The sequence below is a fragment of the Apostichopus japonicus genome, chromosome 20 (assembly GCF_037975245.1).
Source record: "Apostichopus japonicus isolate 1M-3 chromosome 20, ASM3797524v1, whole genome shotgun sequence".
Classification (NCBI taxonomy): domain Eukaryota; kingdom Metazoa; phylum Echinodermata; class Holothuroidea; order Aspidochirotida; family Stichopodidae; genus Apostichopus; species Apostichopus japonicus.
This window is the reverse complement of record NC_092580.1, coordinates 26,589,426-26,600,578: the sequence shown is the minus strand read 5'-3', so window position 1 is coordinate 26,600,578 and position 11,153 is coordinate 26,589,426. Positions and strand designations below refer to the sequence as shown.

The 11,153-nt window shown below is 35.3% G+C and overlaps 1 protein-coding gene across 1 annotated transcript; it reads left to right on the top strand.

Moving 5' to 3' along the window:
• Positions 1-526: 526 nt before the first annotated feature.
• Positions 527-11,061, top strand: LOC139961537 (uncharacterized). The gene is made up of 4 exons (XM_071960790.1): positions 527-549; positions 7,576-7,633; positions 8,392-8,547; positions 9,048-11,061. The coding sequence occupies exons 2-4, from the start codon at positions 7,576-7,578 to the stop codon at positions 9,314-9,316; spliced, it is 483 nt and encodes a 160-aa protein (XP_071816891.1). The 5' UTR covers positions 527-549; the 3' UTR covers positions 9,317-11,061.
• The last annotated feature ends 92 nt before the right edge of the window (positions 11,062-11,153 follow it).

Here is an 11,153-nt window from a genome sequence, read left to right as displayed (position 1 = left end):
GGGAGTCTAAAGAGAGTTGTTCAAAGGTACTTGCTTAGTGATTGCGTAGCTCAGTTATTCATTCCGCTAACAGACTGTAAGCAACGAAATTCCGTTAAACTTAAAACTGCAGTGCGAGGATTTGCAAAACAAACTTAAGGTAAGACTGAAATTGATTTTAATATGTATCTGTGACTACTTAGGCCAAAAGATTGCTTTGAATTTGATAATTCAAAATTTGCGAAGCAGCTTTACTTTTCTTTGGTGTTGAAAATGATTATTTCTTAGCATCTTAATTCTAACACGTTCTTGTAACATGGAAAAGAAGGCGTGCGTGAACTAAATTATAAATCAAACTCACCTTCTCATTTTGAGTATTTGTCTGTAAACTTGGCATTAACTGATTAGACGATTTTATGGGCGGAATCTAAAGAGAGTTGTTCAAATGTACTTGCATGTACTTGCTTAGTAATTGCGCAGCTCAGTTATTCATTCCGTTAACAGACTGTAAGCAACGAAATCCCGTTAAACTTAAAACTGCAGTGCGAGGATTTTCAAAACAAACTTAAGGTAAGACTGAAATTGATTTCAATGTGCATCTGTGAATACTTAGGCCGTAAGATTGCTTTGAATTTGATCATTAAAAATTGGCAAAACAGCTTTATCTTTCTTTGGTGTTGAAAATGATTATTTCTTAGCATCTGTATTACATAGAAACATGGAAAGGAACAAAGAAATGATCCATTGTTAATAACTTCCAAGTCAATTCCTCGTTGTTCATTTATGTAGAGAAAAACTCGTTTTGTGTACACACAGCCACATGAGGGTATTTCTGAAAGGGATAGAGTTAATTGAAGTAAAAAAAGAATGGATTTACAGTTTGCATTTGATCGTTCCCAGTTTGAAAATTGTTTCGGAAAATATTCAAACTTTAACGGAATAATGAATCACTCAAAAAGTTATGTTTATCAGGTCAAAATTGGCTTAGTTTGACCAATTGCGATAACATATAACGTATTTTTCATCTATTTGGCGAAATATGTGCACTCACTCTTAGAAGCTTCTTAAATTAGTACGTTATGAGAAGGCAGCCCAAGTACAGAAGGTGGGACACATGCAACTATTAGGCTATTAACATAGTTTGGTTCTTTTCACTTGGTAATGCTAATCCTGAATGTAAGTTTATGACAGAATACATAAAGCTAATAATGGATAATACATGGTGACAAATTGACTACTACAATAAAATGGAACATGCTTTAAAAATGACATATTGAAAGGAAGATATATGTGAATGACTTTACAAGCCTAGCTATGAGACTATGTTGACATTGACATTGACAAAAAGCAAGGCTGTCCGGATAGGTCATCCTAGGTTCGCAAAGATGATACTTACACAACAAATTAAAATGAATATCAAGATACTACTGGTTCTTACATTGCCATGGTTTCCAATTTTGGCATTTATGCAAATGTTGGTGAAGTGAACGTTGTGAACGTAACGTTTAGAAATTCTTAATTCAACTGTTTGGATTCTGGGGCTAATGAATTTGCACATATATGGGCACTTATAATCATAGCACGAAACACGACATATGACAATTTATTTCGACATATGTCGATTTCTTTCAAATATATGGATTTCTTTCAATCAGAGCTCTAATAAATAACACGAGACACTGGTCGCCCAATGAGAGCAAGAGAAACCGACACATGTCAATTTAATTCGACATATGTTGATTTCAGGATGGCACGCTAGGCGCATCATAGAAGGTACTCTCTGTTGTGGGGTATACCTTACTGCACTACAGTTTTGTACTAAGATAATTGAAACCTTCCCGCATACTGTAGTGAAGGTGCCAACACTCTTTGTAAGCCTGTATTAATTCATGTCAGGTTTCTCTCTTATTACTGTCATATGTTATTACCTTATTGTATTATCCCTCTTTTATCGTTGCATTTACGTCTCTTGTACCTCCTTTGAAAGATATATACATAGAGACAATAAATTGAAACTGAAACTACCATACCAATAACTTCTAACGTTGTACATGCATACGCACATCAAACATGGAAAATAAGGCGTACGTGAACTGAAATATAAAATCAAACTTACATTCCTTTTTGGGCATTTGTCTGTTAACTTGGCGTAAACTGATTGGACGATATTATGGGCGGAGTCTCAAGAGAGTTGGTTAATGGACACGTGATCAAAATAATTCACCAACTCGCTTAGTGATTGCGTAGCTCAGTTATTCATTCCGCTTAGAGACTGTAAGCAGCGAAGTCCCGTAATACCTAAGACTACAGTGGAAGGATTTGCAAAACAATTTTAAAGGTAAGACTGAAATTGATTTTAATATGTATCTGTGAATATAAGCCCCGTAAGATTGCTTTGAATTTGATAAAAAAAATCGGCAAAACAGCTTTGCCTTTCTATGGTGTTCAATATGATTATTTTTCATGCATCAACATTACAAAGAAACTTGGAAAGAAACAATGAAATTATCCATTGTTTATAATTTCCCAGTCAATTTCCCATTGTTCATTTACTTAGGTTGAAACTCGTTTAGTGTACACACAGCCACATTAGGGTTTTTCTGAAAGGGATAGAGTAAATTGAAGTAAACAATGAATGGATTTACAGTTTGCATTTGAGCATTCCCAGTTTGAAAATTGTCCGGATGACGAAAATATGCAGCATTAAAGAAATAATGAACCACTCGAAAAGTATCGTTTATTAGATCAAAGTTGGCTCAGTCGATCGATTACGGTACCATTTTAGTGTATATTGTATCGGTTTGGCAAAATTTACGAGCTCACCCTTATAGGAGCTACTTTTTTTAGGAAGTAATGAAGAACATATAGTAACACATTGGTAGAATTTGGGTGATAAGTTGAGAGATTTACTCCATGAGAGCAGTTTAAATGATCTGGAACAAGTACATAATAAATGTCATCTTCTTGCAGCAATATGCTACTTTTTGGGACTATTAGGATCGTGTGTTCGTTCTATCAATGTGTGTAATTCATCTTTATGATAGTTGCAACTGAACCAATGCTTATTGATCCCAGACGTATTACTAGTATTATTAGATATAAATTTATACATCTGATAAATCTAAGATAGATTGAACGTTATTCAGTTAACATCATAATACGGATAAGTTAAAGCCTCGTAGAAAAGAACACAATACAAACTTGATTAGAACGCATGGCGTAGCATCCAATTCAAATGGTATCGATACAAATGAGGCTAATATGCAAAAATACCCACGAACGCATATGCGTCACCTAAAAAAATTTACGTTTTTCCCGACACTGTCCATACACTGAACGATTACAAAGGGCGAGGTAGGCAAATGCTAGCCTTCCTCGGACTGATTTATGAATAGATACGAACCTTTATGGAAGGAGGCCCTTTGCCCGGCGGAGTGGTTTCCCCCGACTTAATGTTCTAGCGATTACAAGTTTTATTCCCCGTGAATGGGATTGGAGGCGTAGCATAGCCGCGCGTCACTTGTGCTACAACGATAAGACGAATTTTGGAGGCTGATGCTTGTCCAAAACTTGCTACATTACAAATTATCCGTGACGTAATCTCTGGACTCAAACAATACTTCTGTTCAAAGAATAATTGAATTTAGAGGAATGCGTATATTTTATCACACTGTTCTCGAGCTAAACCTGCGGACAGATATATGCAAATGTACATGTTCGTGCATGCGTTATAACTTCCATGCTGTAGTTCTTTGCTTGTAACAAGCACGCTTCAACATATTATGATTGTGACTTCGAATGACATTTGAATAAACATGTACCCAACATCCAAACATAGATAAATTATGTAATCAGAGTTAAAACTCTTTGGATATCGCATTAGGCCTTGCAGACAACACACCATATGATATCATATGACGACCTATAGACCACTATAAACTTTACCTTAATGATAATTCAATTTATTTCTAACCAATATCAAAGTTGTAATTTCAAGAATGAAAACAAATAGAAAATCCATGGAATTGCATTATATGCATCCCTTAATTTGGTTATCATAGTTATATGACCACAATGATGTTACCAAGCACACTCAAAACGCAACCTGGAAAGCAACCAGTAAAACAGTATGTGAAATGAGCAGTGACTAGTCAAGCTCATCACGAAATGTATTGATAATCTCAAATTCTGTTTTTCACTTTCGTTTTGGGCGAGAAGAGCATGTAAGAGGAAATATGTCACAATTGAAACTTCATAGTGTTGACTATGTTTTCACGTTTTACATTATAAACAGATGTACACATTCATTTTCTGTGAAGATAGTTCTGATAAACTTTAAACCATTTAAGTGTAAACACACACCAGCAAATTGTGAACTTCAATTTCATGTGAGCTCTTAGGTTTAGTGCACAGCATCTAATCCCATTGGCTTCGACACAGAGTCACAAACCTATATTCACTTGCAAGTTTACTCAATGAAACCAATTTTCGATAGTTCCCGCTAAGTTCAGTATTACTACATATACAGATACTGTATCTTGACCATCAAACGTAGCATGTTCCCTACTATCATTCTATACTGTCCGTGCCATCCACTTACTTTTGAGTCATCGATATATTTTGTTCAATATCTCAAAGTTCCCACGATATAAACTAGTCGGACCGTCCCCCGCTTTTAAACTGTGTATATGAGCATTGTTAAGCTGCGTTACAGAAGACAATGTAGCCATATCCTTGTTGGGGAGTGCCATTCAGAAGCAAAGATTCGTAACTGCTGAAGCAATTTAAAGTAAATACTAATTATGCTCTTCTATAAGCACTTGAAGTAGATAGAAATCTCTTAAAAGAAATGAAAAGTTCCCTTTTGTATGCATTACATTATATTAAAGACATGTTATGCATCACAGTCTAAGATATTGCCAAAGTACAAGGTAGGCAGTAAGTTCCCATGGCCTGTCCCCCGCTATTAATCTGTGTATAGGAGCACTGTTAAGCTGCGTTACAGAAGACAATGTAGCCATTTCCTTGTTGGGGAGTGCCATTCAGAAGCAACGATTCGTGACTGCTGAAGCAAATTAAAGTAAATACTAATTAAGCTCTTCTATAAGCACTTGAATAAGATAGGAATCTCTTAAAAGAAACGAAAAGTTCCCTTTTTAAGCATTATTTTATTATTTTATATTACAATAAAACATGTTATGCATCACAGCCTAAGATATTGCAAAGTACAAGGTAGGCAGTAAGTTCCCATGGCCTGTCCCCCGCTATTAAACTCTGTTTACGAGCATTGTAAACTGTGTTTACGAGCATTGTAAAGCTGCGTTACAGAAGACAATGTAACCATTTCCTTCTTGGGGAGTGCCATTCAGAAGCAACGATTCGTAACTGCTGAAGCAAATTTAAGTAAATACTAATTAAGCTCTTCTATAAGCTCTTGAAGAAGATAGGAATCTCTTAAAAGAAAAGTAAAGTTCCCTTTTTTGAGCATTATTTTATTATTTTATATTACAATAAAACATGTTATGTATCACAGTCTAAGATATTGCCAAAGTACAAGGTAGGCAGTAAGTTCCCATGGCCTGTCCCCCGCTATTAAACTCTGTTTACGAGCATTGTAAACTGTGTTTACGAGCATTGTAAAGCTGCGTTACAGAAGACAATGTAGCCATTTCCTTCTTGGGGAGTGCCATTCAGAAGCAACGATTCGTAACTGCTGAAGCAAATTTAAGTTAATACTAATTAAGCTCTTCTATAAGCTCTTGAAGAAGATAGGAATCTCTTAAAAGAAAAGTAAAGTTCCCTTTTTTAAGCATTATTTTATTATGTTATATTACAATAAAACATGTTATGCATCACAGTCTAAGATATTGCCAAAGTACAAGGTAGGCAGTACATTTTTGTATTGCTGAAAGCATCTGATGCAGCATATGGTAATATTGCTCGATACGATACTTGTAAATCAGTATAAGGTAGTATAGCCCAAAATACACATCATGCGGTACGTATTTGTATTGTCCAATATACATTACGAAGTAAATGATAGAATTGCCCTATATAGTTGTGCAGTTGTGGTAGTATTGCAGTGTATGGTATTATTAACAAATGTTTGTTTTGCAGTATATGTTTGTATTACCCATGCATAACACATTATGAATTATATGTTATTTATCACACAGTAGACTTTCACAATACAAGTCTTCGCATTCATGGTGGTGTTATCTTATACATGCTATGCAGTGTGTGGTAATAATGATCAATACGTGTTATCCAGATTATGGCAGTATTGCCCAAATACTTGTTATCCAGTATATAGTTGTATTGCCCAATACTTGTTTTGTTGTATAGGTAATATTGCTCTATATATATTATGTGGTATTGTCCAATACATGTTTTACAGTTTCTGGTAATAATGCCCAGTACATGAAATCCATATATATATATATATGTGTGTGTGTGTGTTATGCAGTATATGGTAGTACTGTACAATACACATAATGAAGTGTATGGTAGTATTATCCAAATACACATAATGAAGTATATGGTAGTATTGCCCAATACAGTTATGCAATTATATGGTAATTTTGCCCAATATATTAGGCATGATAGGTAGTATTGACCAATACATGCTATGTATAATTATAGTATTGCCTTGTGCATGTTATTCAGTAGGTTGTACTGCGCAATACATGTTATACAGTAGGCTTATGTGGTAGTATTCCTCGATACTTTATGATCGTAGACATTTGTCAAATGTTTCGGTTTACGTTAATAGGGGTTCACATATTACCAGATATGGACATTTGATGTGGGAGATCATAAACGCTATCAATTTGATTCGGAGCTGTTTGTTCATCTGTATGAATCTTAATTCCGTCTATAACATGGTCAATAAAATAACGATGTTGGTAGTGTGGTCTACTAAAATCAAATAAAAAATACATACACTAATATTCTTATCGTGCGTAAATGTGATTTCTACATAAAAAGGGAACCATTTATATCAGAAAACAGATGCTTTGTTGAGAAGTGAAAGAAGTTTCTTACAATTAGTCATTTTGACATACTCATTAACTCTCAGTTCAAAATGTTTACTTCCTTCAAACAATGTGTGGTATTGTAACTAATTTTCGACCCCTAGCTACTTACACAGTTTTAGGAACATATATGCTCACTAAATACTTTACTTTGTTTACATTGCTCTTTCAATGAAACATTGCAAGCATTTGTTGTACTATATATATTCTAAATAATATTTTGTCAAATCAATAATGTACTGGACTGCATTTTAAGAATACATCTGTGCAGTGTATCTGTGTAGTTGTTGCCATTGATGGAAACTGCACTCCAGATTATGCTGTTTATTGTAATCCAACTGTTTTCAGAAACTGTAATTTCTCTTTACCTTCTTCGTCAAAAGGCCCTTAAAGTTGAAAATGACATATACACCATCAGCTATGTTGTGTCAAAACCTTGATGACGTCATGATGAAGTAATCATCACACTGACCCTCCAGTATTAATCAATACCATGGTAATTGGCTATCCGAGAACTTAAGAGAGACAAATTAAGTTGCACATTATTTCTTTATCTCTACAGATGAAAATGACAACGATGCTTTTCACACTTTCTACCATCTGTGGTCTCATCTTGACCGGTGAGTGTGCTTTTATCAATGTTATTCTTTTTAAAACAAGTGGCACTGGTAAATGTAAATATTCCCATGGATTTAATCAATTTCCGTAAAACCGATTAAAATGATCCTGTATTTTCGTGTCCGAGACGACACAGAGTCAAGATGAAGCCGTTTTGCGGACCCTAGGGTGGGGGGGGGTCAGGGGTTCGAGATCCCAATTTTACAAAACCTTGGACTTAATACGGATCGTCGTGGATATTCTGTGGACAGATGGAAGCTCACCCATTTTCTTCTCTGTCCGACACCTGTCTCTGGATTCATGAGTCATGAAACATATATATTCTCCACATTTCAAATTATATCCCTTTAATCCTGTCTAATTTTCTCCTTGTATGAAACGCATGGATAAAACATATGATAACGTTAATATGACGGTCAATCTAAAATCATACAAAATAATACATGTTTGTCTTCAACCGTAAGAACTGCAACACTGGACACAATTCCTTATTATAACATAGATTCACGCACATAAACTAATTAACAAGTAGTCTAACTATACCGTGACACCAGAACTCAATTATTTTATAGTTTAAAAGTTTATGTAAATATCCAATGAAGAGACTAACAACGAGGGAAACTTTAGAAAATAATTATATACATTCCAAGCAGATTTTAATTACAAGCATCATTTTAATATTGTAAACGTACCCGCTTGGCGTCTATTTTAGTGATCCTGTATCGAGTTTTTCGTTTTGTTTGTCTATTGTCCTCTTCAGCTAGTGCATTGCAATGTTACGAAGCCACAACCTTTCAATGTGGGGCTCACGATGCGATCTACGACGCTGTCTGTGACACGTTCGATAGTGCTGCGCAACCGAGGCAGCAAGTCACCTGTCCTGACAAATGTGTTAAAGTCAGCGTTACCAACAGCTGTAAGTGTGTCCTATATATTGTATTTAACGTTAAAAGTACGACAGTGTGGATACTTGTTAGTGTTCATACGGCCGTACGGTATAGTTCAGCAAAATGTGAGTGCAGGGTATGTTCCAACAGCTATTACAATATGTCATATATTGATCTTTGAAGTATTCTAAATGTCGGATCTTGAATACTCTGTTTACAGGATATCTTTAGGCCGAAAATAAAAAATAAACAAAATACTGTAGGTATTTCTTTATTTGTGATGCAACTATAACTGCTCTGCATGTTTTCCCACTTTTCACCTAATTTTGATGTGTTTCTTGCCAGCTCAAAAGTAATTAATGTTTATATTGATACAAATTGTACTAAACATTGAATACCTTCTTTGCCTGGGCTCGTGGATAAATTCCACGAAGCTGTGTCGCTTCTTTCATCATTTTAATCTAAGAGTCAATCTCGCAGCTAGAAATGAATTGTATATATATAATTGAATACACCTTGTACGTTTCAGATCAAGGCATGTTTCAACTACAAACTACCTTAGCAACTTGCAGTTCTGGAAGTAACGGTTGTATGGATCAGGACGAATTGGCCGCTCAAAATCCTGAATTAAACCAACAGATCATGGATTCGGAAGCAATGGGAATCACCGTAGAAAGTGTCGAGGCCTGCATTTGTGGAGAAAATCTCTGCAACAGCGCTATGAATTTGGCGTTCGGTTCAGTCGCTCTCCTTCTGCCATCGTTCATTTTAACAATCAAAGCTATTTTACTTGATTAGAAGTTAAAGACACATGTCTCGATAATCTGATATTCTTTTATATAGATGTCTTTCTTTCACAAATGCTTTTAATATTTTGGAATCCAAAATAATTAACCTTTTAACAGTTTATACACAGAGTTTATGACTATATGTGTAAGTAGTGTCAGGGGTTCCTAAAACAGTTCCGTATAAAGAGATATTCCCATCAAACACCATGTACAACAACCTTATTACCAATAGTGCCCCTAAATATGTATACACTGTCTATTAAATGTACTCCGTTGTGAATGGCTAAACATTTCCTTACTCCAGTAAAGTTGATTACAATTGGTGATTGTCTGTGGTTTCATCTGGGCAGATATTCTTCAGAATCTTTACTTAGACTGTCGCATTATTGTTGCTGATGTATCCTTGAAACCTAATACAGTTGAAATGTTTGGTTAGATGTGAATGTAATGTTCTATAGTTACAAAATAAATCATCAAAATGCGACTCTCTTGTACAAATATGATTGATATATTATAGAGCGAAACAAAGACATTTTCAGCTCAATTGCCCTGATGACATCATACATTACCAAACATACCTTCTTGATAGTAAATGCTATTAGGGTTTAGTTTTGACCTATAAAGATTCAAAACAGTTTCATCATCAGCCACCAGAAGATCCCATTAAATCCAAAGCCTTTGATGCAACAACAGCACCCGACACGAAAGAGGTGCATAAGGATAATGCACTTAATCCCAACTGTTAAATGCCTTCTTTTGAAAAACAGTTTTTCTGGTAGTTTGTAAATACGTAGGATATCATGTAGATTCGATATTTCGTCTATTTCACTGCTTTATATACACAGAATGTTTGTCTAAGAACCCGCAGCCAGGCTACGAAAGTATTTTCCAAACAAGTTTGCAATTATGTATATATACTCGCTCATGATTGGTCGGTAAAGTTACGTCATCACCATGAAACCTGCTCTTCGAGGTTACCAAAAATGTCTGTATCCATTCGTTGCAACGAACTCACGTTTTTTACCTATCCAAACTATTGCTGTTGTCATGTTTTAGACTTTTAGACTCGTGAACTCGCGTCGTGAAGTTGATTTGAGTGTACCCATTCCACGAAACGAGTTCCTATTGCAATAGAACGGCCCACGAATCTTGGATAACGTAAACACGAAGCCAATGGAATGCAGCGTATGTATCATAATTAAGGTTAACATGTGAGTCAAGCATTATAAGTAAAGTGACGGGTTTGGAAGGAAACCCCGTAACTAGACTGAACTATAAGTGTAACAAGTCAATAAAACAAAAAATATAAGCACTATGTTTCAGTGATGTCAATGAACTCATTCATGTTTTGACATTTTATGACCTATAGTTATAGACCTTATCATTCTTCTGATTCAGTTGATGTCTTCCAACTTCAATCGATGGGTCATTATTGATAGTGACCAGCGTTACCAGCGGCACATGCCCAAAAAACGCTAGATATGCAAAAGTAAAACCACAGAAAACGCTAGATATAGATTTTCATGAATATATGTAATGTAGCCAGCCTATTACCTTCCATCACAAGTTGCACTTATTCATATGATAGACCGTTTTTTCATTATTTAAAAAAAAAAGTCATAATGGCTCAGAATCATAACAAAACAACTGTAGAATCAACAAAATTACAACTAATTCAGACTAAATTTAACTGCAAGAAACGGTTCTCGTCTCAATCCACGGTAAGGCTGTGTGCGTAGTGTGTACATAAACTCACGTTTACGACATGAACACGTGCGCCTCAGCTGTACGTACGTTCTGCATTATTCATAATAAATATATCGACCGCAATAACATTGTGTAAAAGT

Excerpts from the sequence above, each read along its gene's own strand:
- LOC139961537 (XM_071960790.1), top strand. The coding sequence starts at position 7,576 with ATGAAAATGACAACGATGCTTTTCACACTTTCTACCATCTGTGGTCTC. Across the intron at positions 7,634-8,391 it reads CTGTGGTCTCATCTTGACCG|CTAGTGCATTGCAATGTTAC; the intron begins GTGAGTGTGCTT and ends TGTCCTCTTCAG. Across the intron at positions 8,548-9,047 it reads AGTCAGCGTTACCAACAGCT|ATCAAGGCATGTTTCAACTA; the intron begins GTAAGTGTGTCC and ends TGTACGTTTCAG.